This window comes from Fusarium mangiferae, assembly GCF_900044065.1.
Source record: "Fusarium mangiferae strain MRC7560 genome assembly, contig: FMAN_scaffold010, whole genome shotgun sequence".
Lineage (NCBI taxonomy): Eukaryota > Fungi > Ascomycota > Sordariomycetes > Hypocreales > Nectriaceae > Fusarium > Fusarium mangiferae.
The window spans coordinates 812,198-825,688 of NW_024573930.1; the positions used below are offsets into that span (position 1 = coordinate 812,198).

The 13,491-nt window shown below is 49.7% G+C and overlaps 5 protein-coding genes across 5 annotated transcripts; 1 reads left to right on the forward strand and 4 right to left on the reverse strand.

Moving 5' to 3' along the window:
- Window positions 1-79: 79 nt before the first annotated feature.
- On the reverse strand, window positions 80-708 carry FMAN_02372 (uncharacterized protein; the record flags this gene model as incomplete). The annotated part of the gene is made up of 2 exons (XM_041835720.1): window positions 80-379; window positions 439-708. The coding sequence occupies 2 exons, from the start codon at window positions 706-708 to the stop codon at window positions 80-82; spliced, it is 570 nt and encodes a 189-aa protein (XP_041685856.1).
- A 686-nt stretch (window positions 709-1,394) lies between these two features.
- FMAN_02373 (uncharacterized protein) lies at window positions 1,395-3,602 on the reverse strand (the record flags this gene model as incomplete). The annotated part of the gene is made up of 8 exons (XM_041835721.1): window positions 1,395-1,460; window positions 1,511-1,652; window positions 1,706-1,915; window positions 1,967-2,288; window positions 2,338-2,771; window positions 2,879-3,020; window positions 3,116-3,223; window positions 3,590-3,602. 8 exons carry the CDS (start codon window positions 3,600-3,602, stop codon window positions 1,395-1,397), a joined length of 1,437 nt encoding a protein of 478 aa, XP_041685857.1.
- A 566-nt stretch (window positions 3,603-4,168) lies between these two features.
- FMAN_02374 (putative dopamine-responsive protein) lies at window positions 4,169-5,529 on the reverse strand (the record flags this gene model as incomplete). The annotated part of the gene is made up of 6 exons (XM_041835722.1): window positions 4,169-4,489; window positions 4,546-5,041; window positions 5,093-5,189; window positions 5,240-5,251; window positions 5,300-5,383; window positions 5,430-5,529. The coding sequence occupies 6 exons, from the start codon at window positions 5,527-5,529 to the stop codon at window positions 4,169-4,171; spliced, it is 1,110 nt and encodes a 369-aa protein (XP_041685858.1).
- A 554-nt stretch (window positions 5,530-6,083) lies between these two features.
- On the forward strand, window positions 6,084-7,635 carry FMAN_02375 (uncharacterized protein; the record flags this gene model as incomplete). The annotated part of the gene is made up of 2 exons (XM_041835723.1): window positions 6,084-6,299; window positions 6,358-7,635. 2 exons carry the CDS (start codon window positions 6,084-6,086, stop codon window positions 7,633-7,635), a joined length of 1,494 nt encoding a protein of 497 aa, XP_041685859.1.
- Window positions 7,636-8,154: 519 nt separating this feature from the next.
- On the reverse strand, window positions 8,155-10,470 carry FMAN_02376 (uncharacterized protein; the record flags this gene model as incomplete). Its single annotated transcript, XM_041835724.1, has 5 exons — window positions 8,155-8,446; window positions 8,518-9,317; window positions 9,374-10,029; window positions 10,089-10,116; window positions 10,162-10,470. The coding sequence occupies 5 exons, from the start codon at window positions 10,468-10,470 to the stop codon at window positions 8,155-8,157; spliced, it is 2,085 nt and encodes a 694-aa protein (XP_041685860.1).
- Between the last annotated feature and the right edge of the window lie 3,021 nt (window positions 10,471-13,491).

The window sequence follows — 13,491 nt, forward strand, 5'->3', positions numbered from 1 at the left end:
CATAACACCACCGTCATAACTAAACAATGCTTGGCCACCCTGTTATCTACTAAGTTATATCATCCGTCTTTCTATCCTATCAACTCCCCTGAACTGCCTTCTCAGCCGCAAGCTTAGCCTCCATCTTCCTCCGTGCCGCAAGAATCATCTCATCCCTCCTCCTCTGCAGCGAAGCTTGCCTCTCGTCCCTGTTCGAGCTCCATCCCTTGCCCTTGGCATCCTGCTCCTCCTGCGACGCAGTATCCAACTTGTCCTTGAGGTTATACCGGGTGATAAGATCCGGCTGCGCTGGCTTATCCGGCTGTCGAGACGCCGTCGCTGCGCTGCTGCTCGGTGCGGATTGGCCCGGAGGAGGCGGTGGTTGGAAAGTCACGGGGGGCTAGTGGTGATACTTGTCAGCGAGAGACCTGAAAGGGCAATAGCACAGGTTCAGCATACCGTGTCCAGTCGTCCTGCTAGTATTCGCTCTGTCGTGCTCTGGATGTTTCCTCCGTTGCGCTGCAGATCCCATAGAATACTCCGTCGATCCGCCTGCGGAAACATTTGCTGTATTCTCTCAACTGCAATCTCTCTTGACCGGAGGAAAGCTTCAGGGGATCGTGTGGGCTGAGGTGGCGACGGTCCTCCAAAGAACAGATATCGTATTATCAAGCCCGAGACGACCAGGATGGCCAGTAGATATGGCAATGAGATTTGGTCGTCCGCCATGATGTATGAGTCGCAAGGAAGAGGCGGACGTTTGGAGGAATTATAGGAGGCTACAAAGGTTCGACCGAGAATCGGTGGCCGTCCAAGAAAGATGCCGAGATGACGATAAGTATGTACAGTTGTAGTCGCACGAGCTAGAGAGAGCTTGGGTCGTGGGTCGGTGGCATGTAATAAGCGTTGCTCTTACGGCAGCGAGCCCACCCCGAAAGACGGGGGCGCTACGTCAAATTGCATGTGGGGAATCCTCGGCTAATCATGTTAATGACCAAACTTGACATGATTGATATCAGAACCAAATAAGATGCTGCCTAGGTTGGGGCACTTTCAAATGTCGATTCCTGATAATTGATGATTGGGTAGAATCATTGAAGTCAAACCCTGGCCTGTCGTCCATTGCGGCCACAGTGAATTCTCATATACGTCACAACATTCAAGGCAAACAGTGATTGCGCAGAACTGAAAAGCATCATTTATTGACACGACAGTCCCATATCCAGGCGATAAGCCAGCCCTCAGTGATGGAAGAGCGTTCATTCATAACCCAGGTCCGATCCCATCCCCACGAGAAACAGTTGCCCTGTCTTGATGCCGTAACGCCCCTTTATACGTTTCTCACGTATCAGTCACCCATGCACACCTGTTCCAAAGGAAATTCTCTCCAATCGTAGTGCTCAGTGCTCCTCCTATCAAGGCACAACCTGTGCCTGACCTAGTGTTGTATCTAGCTCGCCATAGTATAGAGTGAGTTCTCTCTGTGCGCTTGTTAGATGCTATCGTCTAGACCCCTCCGAGATGCACATACACGCTCTTTGCGCCAGGAGTTTGTGTCCCAGACGACGTAATAGCCTCGCTCGTGGGTAGGACTCAGTATTTGAGGAGTCATGTGCTCGTCTTTGGTCAACCAGATCTGGTGTTTCTTGTGCCACCTCCAGTTTCGAGAATGTCTGTCAACAAGTCAGTGGTTTTCAATACAGTGCACAAACAGAATATCGCCTACAGCTCAACTGCAGCCATTTGTTGCTTTACATCTGCCGTACAGCTGTAAAAGATCCAAAATAGAGTCTCTTCGTTGAAACTCTGAATTTTGCTCTCAATGGGTTGCACATTCGTCACGTTATAACAATCCGGCAGTCGAAATCTTCCATTAGAGAGGACTGGCCGAGGAGGTGCGTCATCAAACAGCGAGTAAATCTGAGTCGAAAACAACCTGAGAAGCCTGTTAGTAAGCCCCCCCGTCGCTAGTTTAGAGAAAACAAACTCTTGAGAATTGATGTCAAGACCTAGCGAGTTAGGGTCCATTCCCACAACCATCGCGTGGTAGTCAGGATAGTTGTTCATCAACGTTGTCAAGCCCTTGAGACCCCACTTGTCGGATGCTGGCATACCCTCTAGAGGGTCAATGACGTTCTCAGTATCGAGTCGCTTTTGCATGGTTTGTGCCACATAATTCGTGGCGCTATAGTCCGCATTGTTATAATCCGCTACATTAGAAGCATCGTCTGGCAACGCATCCTCCTTGGAAGACTTTTGCCGGGGCTCTTCCAGGCCAGGAGGTTTGCCGTCTTGCGGTCTTGAAGAGCCTGATAAAGTAAGCATTTGGAATCGCGGGCAAGAATGACGAAAACCGACCAGGGGCTCCAATGCCAGGCGGCGACCTGGCTTCGTTCGCTCGGCTCGTAGCCGACAAAGCGTTCAGAAGACCATTCCCCCTAATGCTTGCCGAGGGTCCAGCGCCGGTGGCCTGAGAGCTGAAGCCCAATGATGACATCAAGCTCGCCGTCCGATCTGATCCCATCTCGCCATTCGAGGTCTGATTCAATGGTGGAAAGTCGTCAACGCTGCTTGATTGAGTCTGTTGTCCAATGTTGCCTTGGTTACCGAATCTGAACCCGCCTTGCCCTCTGGAAGAGGTGGGACTGAACATATCATCCTGGCCACCTTGCTGAGGGGTAGCTTGGTTGCGCGGACTGGGACCACCCAGGTTTCGCGATCCCGCTGTCGACCACATAGAGGACTGGCTGGGGTTCGACATCTGGGCGTTGTTCGATAATGATGGGAATTCGCTAGTCTGCATTAGCAAGCGCGTCATTGTGACTAGCTTCGGTTCGAATAATTCAATACCGGACAGGTATTGAAGCTCCGATTATGTGTGCCGCAGCCATATACGTACGATAGGTCGAGTGATGTTGCAGGTTGAGAGCCCGACAAGCTTTGTGCGAAGCTCACGTTTCCGCCAAGTTGACGAGCTGCGTTTTGGGGACCTGTTCCCGCCATGGGAACCCCTCCAAACGCCCAGCCAGAGTTGTTGTTCCCTATATTTGTCCCCCGGTATTAGCCTAAGGCCGTCTTCGATGCAACCCAGCCAAAGCAACAGCGCGGAGATCGCAATCACTTCTGAAGCGCATACCTAGTTTTCCGTTCGGTAATCGATTCGTTCCTGCTCGTCCTGGTTGTTGGGGTTGCTGTTGACCTCCAAAGCCACCAGGCATCCCGCGGAGTGTCTGTGGCACTGCCCCTACGATTCGATGACATCGTCAGCGTTATCCTGCCAATGCTCGCGTGCTTGCTTGATTCTTGACCATCCAGCCTCCTGCTCGTAGCAATCTCTCCGACATGCCCCCAGCCTGATCCTGATCCGCGTTTAGATCCATTGAAGCGATCGTGGCGACATCCGAACAGGGTCAATGAGGGTCGCGGAGGGGGTTGAAAGCCGACAAGGGAGTTTCACAAGGCTCGTGAGCGTAAGTGCTGGCGCACAGCTCTCTCTCGCGTGATGATATGCCGAAAAAAAATACGAAGGATGACGAAGGTTTTTGCAGATTTCGCTGGCAGCGCGGGGTCTGGGCTGCGAAGGAATAACGTCGTGGGGGGTGCGTCCTACCTGGCCTATTCATGATTGACTGTAGAGGTTTGTCGCGATCAACAAAGTGGAGGTGCTGCTGGAATACAATGTTGTTAATTCGAAGTGTCGTAGCAAGAGGGTTCGTTCGGTGCGACGTCGATGCGTTTTTGTGCGGAGGTTGACAAAATGGTAGGGATGTTGTTTGTAGATGCGATCGTTTGCTTTCAGAGCTGGCCTTATTCGCCTGGGGCTTTAGGTTTGCTACTGGTTGGAGAAGGGCTCACTCACTGAGAGAGAAGGCTGGACATTGGAATGAGGTGGAATGGACGATGATCCGGGCGGGAATAAGTGGGGACGCTTCAACATCATGGCAAACATCACCAACAAACAACGCCTACAAATAACACCAGCCTATAAACAGCAACCTCTTAGACACCGTGCCATATTGAGTAACAACGGTAGTTAGTATAGGCGAGAAGTTACGGAAGTCAATTCCCATTCATTAACCTTCCAGCAGAGCTCAACTCCTTCAGTAACCAGCCACCACTAATGAAACACCTCAGACATCCTAGAGTTATCATGCACCTCTATTCTATTCTTGACTCTACGTAATAAAGGCTAGCTCAGGGCTTTCTTGAAACTGTCTTCAAATCCAACACCTGCTACGTTCCTTCCAATCAGAATAATCTTCCCCTCCTTGGGCGTCTCGTCTCCCAACGGCCCGTCATTTATCTCAAAGACCTCCCTCACCCCCTGCAACATCTTGACCTCTCCATTGGCAAACACAAGCCGTCCCTTGGACCGATGAATCTCAAAATCACCCTCCTTTTCTTCTTCAGGAAGTTTGCTGTCCCACAGTACCGATCGTAGCCAACGATCAACTGTGTTCAGTTGTCCTGGCTCAAGGCGACCAACGGGTATGGTGACGGTCGATATGGTCTGACCGGTTAGCTACATAACCTCTTACAAACATCATATATCAGGCGGGAACTTACAGGGTCGAGGTGACTATGTCCCTTAGCATTTGCGTCTGACTCATTGAATTGGTCATATGCGTGCAAATCAAGCAGGAACCCCTCCAATTGAGGGACTACACTCCTCTCCGTTACATGGATCTTAGCAAGACCGTTGATTGACTGGATTCTTGCTTTGACCCGGTTGAGTTCCGTCTCTGTAACCATGTCGGCTTTGTTGATTACGATCACATCAGCATGGGAGATCTGAACATGTGCTGTAGTCATGACAGGGCCATGACCGTGGTCGTCGTGTCCTTCGACAACACCATTGGGGTCGTCAAGACTGCGCAAGATATTCTTCGCATCTACGAGCGTGACTATTCCATCCAAATAAATTGTGCTTCCGAGTCCGTCGTCCACCCAGAAGAGGGGGGCTAGGTTTCCGGGGTCGGCTAAGCCAGTGGTTTCGAGGAGGATGTAGTCAAATGCACCTTTCTTTGACATGAGAGACTCTATCGCATTGACTCCTGTATCCCTGAATTATGTTAGCACTGTAGTGGGTGGCTGCCGTACATCCAAGACGTACTTCACGGAACAGCAGATACAGCCATTGCCAACTTCTAGCCATTCTTCAACTTGCTCACCACCCTTGTTCACAGTAAGGGACTTTTCGATGTCAAGCGCTGCAGTACGACTTAGAAACGTAACGACAATCTCACAACCGAGCACTTACAGTCTCCAAATTCTAGATCATGTTAGTGGTTGTTTTCAACAAATCGTGGTCCGTCCTAACCATTCATGATAACAGCGATCTTTTTGCCATGTTGAGCCGTAAGGATGTAATTTAGCAAAGTGGTTTTACCAGCACCGAGATATCCTATCAGCTATTAGCGAATGAAGCAAATAGTGGCTGGTAGTAATACCTGTCACAATTGTGATGGGAACCTTGACTGTAATCTCCTCATCCACATCGTTGATGGTTGTATCAACCAACTCTGGCGGGGCATCGTCGTCAAAATCCATGACTGTTGTAGTTAACGTTTGGCCGTTTAGATCAGGCTTTTTCTTTTAAGTTCAAGAACGTTCGGGGAGTAATTCTAACGGCCGGCAAATATCGAATTCTCTTCGTCGTAAGTTTAGACTCTTCTCGATCAATAAGAAGCACTCACAAAATATCTTGAAATCATGCATTCAGAAGCTCCGTGGTATAAGTTGCACGGTCCCCTTTAGCTGCATGCGACGGGCATTTCTCTGTTATGCATATAGCGAATCCCCACCCTAGACCCCCTGGTGAGCCTAAGGTAGCCCTGCATAGGCTTCTGGGGGTAATAAACCTGCTGACGCTAGAACAGGGTGCCAAATTTAGCTGGTCTAGAGACCTACTCAAATGCACTAAGATGGCCTAAGTCTTTTCGTCACTTGAAATAATGGTCCTGGGCTTTCTTGCCTCCCCTTGCCGTGCCAGCCACTTGTCAACCCAGCGCAGCCTTGTGTGATATTAACCGCCCAGTTCTCCCCAGATCTTTTGCGCTCAACATCGCAAGTTTTTATTAGCAGCGACCATAATTTTGCAGACCATGTCTTTAGCACCGAGCTCCCCTAGGCTCCCAAGCCCTCCGCCAGCTGCAGAGATTCAAATGGCACCCATGTCTCCTTCTGGCGGTCCTGCAGCCAGTCTTCATACGACGCCCCAGGAGCAATCGCAGCTTGAAGCCAGCTCTAGACGGCGGATACACCCAGGAACAAAAGCAGCAGATATGGCTGCTGGACCTCCTTTGATACCGCTACAAGAGGTACCTTGTTTGCGCCGTCATCATAATATGTGGGAACCTTGAAGCTAACATGATCCAGCTCGACTCTGCATTTCAACTCCAAGAACACCTAGCCGCCCTCCACTGCTACCATACGTCCTCCAACACCCAGCCAATCACCCGTGGCACTGCGCTACAGCTTGCGACACCTCCCAATGGCGTCGACCGGACCATCTGGCTCTATGAGCTCTGCCGCTTCCTCATCTCGCAGTGCAACTCCTTGATCGTTGGCTTCCTCTTCGACACCCCGCCATGCAGTGCGAGCACGTGCCCTGAAATGCGCGCTTCCGAATGGCAGTTCCTCTGCGCTGTCCACGAGCAGCCCAAGAGCTGCTGCGCCATCGACTACTGCTGTCACACCCTGGACTGGGCTGCAAACGTTGTGACCGACCAGAAGATCTTCCCCAGCCGCTTTGTCGTCCATAATGACAACCACAGTAAGAATGTGGGCGTCAAGAATCTCGTCAATGTGTTCCGCAGGTTGCATCGCATATTCGCCCATGCCTGGTTTCAGCATCGTGGTGTGTTTTGGTCTGTAGAGGCCGAGACAGGACTGTACGTCCTGTTTAAGACTGTATGCGACTTGTATGATCTGCTGCCTGCTGAGAACTACAAGTTGCCTCCCGAGGCGGAGGGACTCGAGGCACCCCATACTGAACAGGAGCCCGAGAAACCCCCTCCCACCATCCTCAAGCCTTCGTCTCATCAACGAGGCCCTCCTGCCGAAGAAGACAACATGCATCCAACAAGAACAAATACTCGACGACACATTCGAAGTAGTCCTTCAACGGGAAGTGCTGTGACAACTGTCATTGAAGCCGAGGAGGAGGAAACCGCTGGAGTCTCCAGGAAACTAAAGGATATGCACCTGACCGCTCCCTCACCCGTGGAGGAGGAGCCAGAAGTGGCCGATGTCCCTGTTATTGTTGAGCAATCAGTCGTGGGAGAATCCGGGGCACAGTCCCACAATCCCCCAGCTGAGAAGGCAGAAGATGACGATGATGATGACGATGAAGATGAAGAAATTGACGATGATGCCGACCAGACAGTCGTCGGGTCTGTTTCAGAACAAGACTCTGCAAACGATGATGACACTCAAACGGATGAACATAAGCCGGCCGCGGACTCTGTCGAGTCTGCGCAATCTACAGATACGGGCGTTGCAGAGGACGAGCCGACAAAGGAAAACGCATCTGCAGACTCAGCACCAGATGCGGATGCCCCTGAATCCTCAGAGGCCAAGGACAAATCCTCTGAGGATGCGGCAAAGACCACAGATACCAAGTTAGAGGACGAAACCAAAAAGGATGAGAAGTAATAGACGGATCAAGGCGATATCCATTTGATTTCATATCTTGTCTTTTAGGATATGGTAGTATAGCATGGCAGAGTTACCTGCCCACTGTATAATAACACAATTGACCACACAATCATCCTCAGTAGTCAATACATAACCAACCTGACGGCGGTAATGGTACCGTCAAAATGCCTGTTGAAACACACAATCTTCCAATAACTCCTCCATGTGCCAGTATCATGACTGTAAATGCGTTTTATCTACCATACCACGCGTAATGATTTCTTACTCTATTCTTGCGTGTGTAACCCCGAAACAGACCATGAAGTTTCCTTCTGGCCAAGGAAAAGAAGTGTTGTAACTGGTAGCCTGCCTCGAAATCTTGTACCTGCTAGAGAAACAACAATCTCAAAAATCTGCCCACAAAGGTGAATTGGACGGTAGAAGAAAAATAGGGGGATAATCTAAATAATGATGAGTTTGTATTGCAATTTCTGTTCACTTGCGTGGTTCGGGATAGATCCCAGCCCCTGAATACATTCATCGCTTCGCACCGGATGAATCAACCCTTGGCCCTGAAGCAGAGTCTGGGCTAGAGCTTGACGGGGCGTTTGCATCGTCCATCAATGACATCTTGGCGAAAATATGTCGAACCTCACGAACACTTTCTTGTTGGGCTGTGACAGCTGCAGCGTTCCGTTCATCCGCAAAATTGCGGATTTCCTGTAATACTGGGCTGAATCCTTCTTCATTTGGCAGCCACCAGTTTACGCAGTCGGGTTCTCGGAATAACTCTGCCATTTTTGTACGTAGCGGAAGAGGATGAATATACCTACTCAATAATTAGTAATAATTCGATTTAAGACCCTTCGACTGGAGGATGTAGACGAGTTTTGTTCTTACCCCATAGTCTCTAGTAAAGCAAACTTTCGGCGGAACCACATGTGATGCCTCGCATCCTGAGGGCAGAAAAGAGCTGCAATAGCGATACATGCTTGTATCAGAACCAAAACGCCTCTTGGAGTTGAAGGCCAGAACTCCAATGTTTCAAAATATTGGCATGTCCTATATGCATGGCGGTTTAGATCCGCAAACAGTTGGTCCGGTCTCATTCCTGATGATTGGCATTTGTGCATTATCATGATGCTATTCCATTCTGCGCATAGAACTGTGACATCGAACAGGGGGAAATCGTAAAGTATTCCAACCGTATAGGGATTGACAAAGTCGTCCGGGTCGAGAGTTTCTGCTGGAGGAAAATCCCGGATAAGATATTTGGGATCCTGCAGGGCGGGGTCGCGTTTCTCCTTCCACTCTATGAGCTGTTGGTTCAAGAGTTCATGCTCTTTCACAAAGTCCTCCTGGGGTATCTGCCCTCTACTACCTCGGGCAAACAAAATCGACATATCGTAAGAGATCAGGCGAAGCCGTGCGGACCACGCATCGATTTTCCAATGTAACTCATCTGGGTTCGACGTAATCCCGGATTGATAAAAGTCCAACATCGCTTGGAACCATTCGCGCGGCAGATCGGTAGGGAATCCTCCCATGAGGGCAACGAAGTTATCGAATCGGGCGTACCAGCTGAGGCACATGCGGCCAACGGGTGTCTGCATCACTGTCTGGGGGGTGAATATACTCGTTATTATTTCGAAAGCTGCTTTTTGGTGTCCCATTAGATTGACCCAGTCGCCAAAATATTCCTAAGCAGTACAGTTAGAATGTGAACGTTGGTTGGCGAGAAAGGATTAACAAATACCTCGATAGTGGCAAGCTGCAGAATAGTGAGAAGAGTAGCAACGTTAGGCTTTTCTCGTCTCTTAAACAAGCCCAAGAGCTGCGTTACACTCTTATTGTAATATTGTAAAAAGTCCTGGAGCTTTCCCTGTGGGTTTCGAAGAGTAATATGGTATGCAGAGAAGCCTACGAGCGCGTTGAGCAAGGGCTCGTGGCGAGTGGCCATATTCGGAAGTATCTTTGTAAAAAAGCCATCCGAGTCCAGGGGTATACAATAATTGAAATGGTTGAGGTTTTCCACGAAAAAGGAGAGGCTTTGTTGGTACTCCGGTGGTAGATGTGACCAGTCGGCTTCGCCTGTCTGTATAGGAAACTCGGAGGAGGAATAGACAGCTGCAAGGCTACTTGGTGTTGCTGTTGCGGTCGATGGCGAGACGCTTTGTGACTGTCTGGAGAGCACCGAAGACTTTGTTTGGTCTTCAGTATCTTCGTCTTGGTCCACAATCATTTCTAGTTTACTCTCTTGTTCGATGTCCTCGTCATCCTCTGATTTGGACGAAGTTGGACTCGTTTGTTGAGCAGAAGTTGCAGTATCTTTGAATTTACCGCTCGAGGTTGAGGATCCTTTTGATGACGGGGGGTCCGGATAGACACATTCTCTATTTCCCTTCTTGCAACCTTGAGACTGTTAGCATTTCCATCTCCAAATCAATAAGTCCCTGCAAGACTACACGCACGTTCACATATTGGTCTGGTTTCGTCGCACTGGGAAAGTTAGGCATGCTTCCTACTCGGTCCTCAGCTACATACCTTAACTCTCCTACTGCGGCACATGAAGCAGCCTGATCGTGTTCTTCGATGCTTGACATGATCAACTGCTGCAGGGGTACCAGCCGCAGACTTTCTGCGAGCTTTCTGCGACTTGTTCTGATTGAACATCATGGGATCCGGAAACCCGGTAAAATATCCAAGTTGCTGATACGGACCGGGTAACGGCGCAGATACCATCGGTATCGGTGCTCCATGCATTCGAGGGTCGAGCATCTCCTCCGGGGATGTCGTAGGATTCATCCCTGCCCCGGACATCGAAGACAGGAAGTGATGGTAGTAGTCTCCCATTGTGACTGGTCGATTAGTGCGATATCAAGTGACTCGATGCTTCAGTGTTGTTTAAGTAGGAAAGAATCTAGTCAACAGGTCGCGATTCGCATGCTTTCCAAAAGTTTGTTTACTGGCTAGAGTTGCTTCAGTTATGGAGTAGTGATGTTAAGCAGCAAGGCGGACAGGTCGTTCTTCGAGATACTCCGACGGAGCAGAAAGTGCGAGTAACCAAGGGCTGGCTACTGGCAGCTCAGTCTCAATAATACTGTGCAGAGGGTCAGGGGTGTTTCGAACGGGTTTTCAACGGGCGTTTCTTCACAAACAGTGAATATTAGAACCGCTATCGCGGGTTGACCAGTAATTCAAATCCTTTTCAAGATCTGAAGGACGGCAAAAGGTGCAAGAAGGTGCCTTGAGGGGTCCAAAAGCTTCCTACAGACGTGCCCAAGAAGAAGTCGAGGTGAAGGGAAGGATTAGTAGTTGTGACTCTGTTGTCACACTTTGATAAGTCTCGTACACGAAGCTTGAACCTAGTTCTCGTGTCATGCGGCGGTTTGCAAGATGGTTCTTTGGTCACTGACGAGGGAGGTCTGAGATAGTTGTAAGGTAATGCGAGGGGGGCCTTCAACGACAATAAAAGAATGCATGTATCGCGGTTGGGAAACGGAGGGGCACTGTCACCTGTGACAGGGAGTAGAGATTGATCGATGCAAAGTTGTCAGGGCCCTTTGCCGTAGGGAAGATGTTAGATTGGTTACTGATTCCAGATCCACGTAGGGGGCGTATTTCAGAAAAACGGCAGCAGCGGGGACACGGTTGACTTCAGAGTGGACTGGTCAAGCAGTTGGCTGAGCCCCTGGAGATGAGGTTGAAGGCCAAAAACGTCCTTGTTCCCTGAAGTAAGAGCCTGTCGTATGCAAGATGCAAGCCTGACGGGGCGTCAAATCGTTGTTCAATGAGAGAGCCTGAACTCGTGGGTCCCGGGAACCGGCCAAGAGCTTTAAGCTTGGTGCCCTTTGACTGCCTGACGAGGGGACCGATCCCACGCCCACTGACAAGCAGGTCATCAAACCACGGGTAGATGGCCCGGGCAGGAATGTGACTCTGGCACTGGGAATAAGACACAAATAGGTGACTTTGAGCAGAAGTAACAGTATCAGAAGCTCACGAAGAAGGATAAGGGCTCCGTCAAGAAAAGCTTTTCGAGCACAAACAAACGTGGATAGACATGTGGAGGAGTGAGTGTAAGACGAGCAGGGTCTTGTACGGAGTACTGGTTCAAGTGGATGTGTACGTCCCGGTATCCGTACGGTATTGAGTTTCCACAAATTCGAAAGATTTCGGTAGAGCTGGGTCAGCTAATAATAGAGGCAGTTGAAGTTGTCTTAACATATGACTTATTGGTGGGAGAGAGACAAGGCTCTGAGAGCGCTTGTAAAGGCTGGGGCAGATTTCCAATCCACTGCTAAGGTAACTAGTACGCGACGAGTAAAGAGCGACAATTGTGATTTGAGGTTTGGAGCTGACGATGACATATAACCCTTGAACGGCGCGTTTAATAGGGTTAGTCAGGACGGTGATCGAGAGACAGGGGTTAATAACAAAGATTGGGTCGACGAGATGGATGATGTTATTGCCAAATGGAGCGCGGGGCGGGCTGAGCTTGAGTTTGGGGGGGGAGGATGTTGGATGGGTTGGGATGGATGGGATTAGTTAGGTAGGAGGGATGGAGTGAAAGGGGACGGAAGGGAAGGAACACGCCCCAGTTGCATCGATGACAGGCGTGCCTGCCTACACCTCATCCATTAGGTCCATGCCTGCCAATCCGATCCAATCTTACCTTCCTAGGCATAGGAGAGTTCTTTCTTTCCTCTTTCCATTCACTTGGCCTAAGGTACCTACATAACAAACTCCTCTCCCATTTGGTCATTTTCGTTTCTACCCCCGAAATCTTGTATTTCATGGATAATTGACTGACAAGGATACGAATACCCCCGAACCAGCTCCGCTTTGTTTGACATGGAATGGTTGGAATGCGCCCGATCTCCTGGGTCTTGTTTCTTCTCTGTACCTACGTACCTCCACGAAATGCCGTTAAAGCTTTACCACACTGGGACAGTGCCGAAGCCGCAGACGGACATTTGTAGCTGATGGGTCGGCCTTAATTCTTTGCAGTCGGAACCGCTCCCCTGGCTTTGATGAGCTACCATGTTCCAGTTAAAAAGTCTGTGATGGTAGGGGAAGGGTTGGATGTATTCATTCATCATGCAGGTATGTACTCGTCCATCCATCTGGCCTTGACCTAATGCAGCTAAAGAATGCGAAATAGCCTTGTCCTAATTTTCGCCTTCCTCCTGACCCCTACTTAACTTGAAAAAGTTGCTCAGCAGGACGTTCAAGTCCAGATATACGACTATCTTCTTACATACAAAACGATATCGCATTGTCGATCGTTCCAGCTCGGGTTTTTACTCGCCAGACATAATGGTCTCAGTATTTAGTCAGCCACGCGAGTGGACAGCCTGATACAATCAGTGAAATGAGGCTGACATAACAAATCAGTATGAACCTCTATAACACTGAGACATAAGGAGACACGCCGACCACAACGATGGCACAGAATCCTTGGGGGTCGTTCAAGGCTGTGTCTGTGCTTTTGACGTTGTTCTTGTCGGGAGGCACTTCAGGGATCACCCATGGACAAGGTCAATCATCAACGGTGATGCAACCTCCCAGGACTGTCAGGATGGAAGTCATTGGTATGGACCAAAGAACTGACAGACTCCCAAAGGATGTGCTGCAGTTTTTACTCATGCAGCATGATTTGCCTCTGTTATTCGGATCCTCGATGGCCTTGTTATCTTGTTCACCCCTTCTTACGTACAGAAAAGCAGCCTTGAGGTGTTTCCTCATCCTTACAAACCTGTACCTGTCATTGGCAGGCTTGGCATTAAAAATGCGGCCATAGTCCCTGGTTCCAGATGGCGATCTGATAGGGCACCATCAACAAGGGTGCAACCGTGGGAGAGGACACTCATG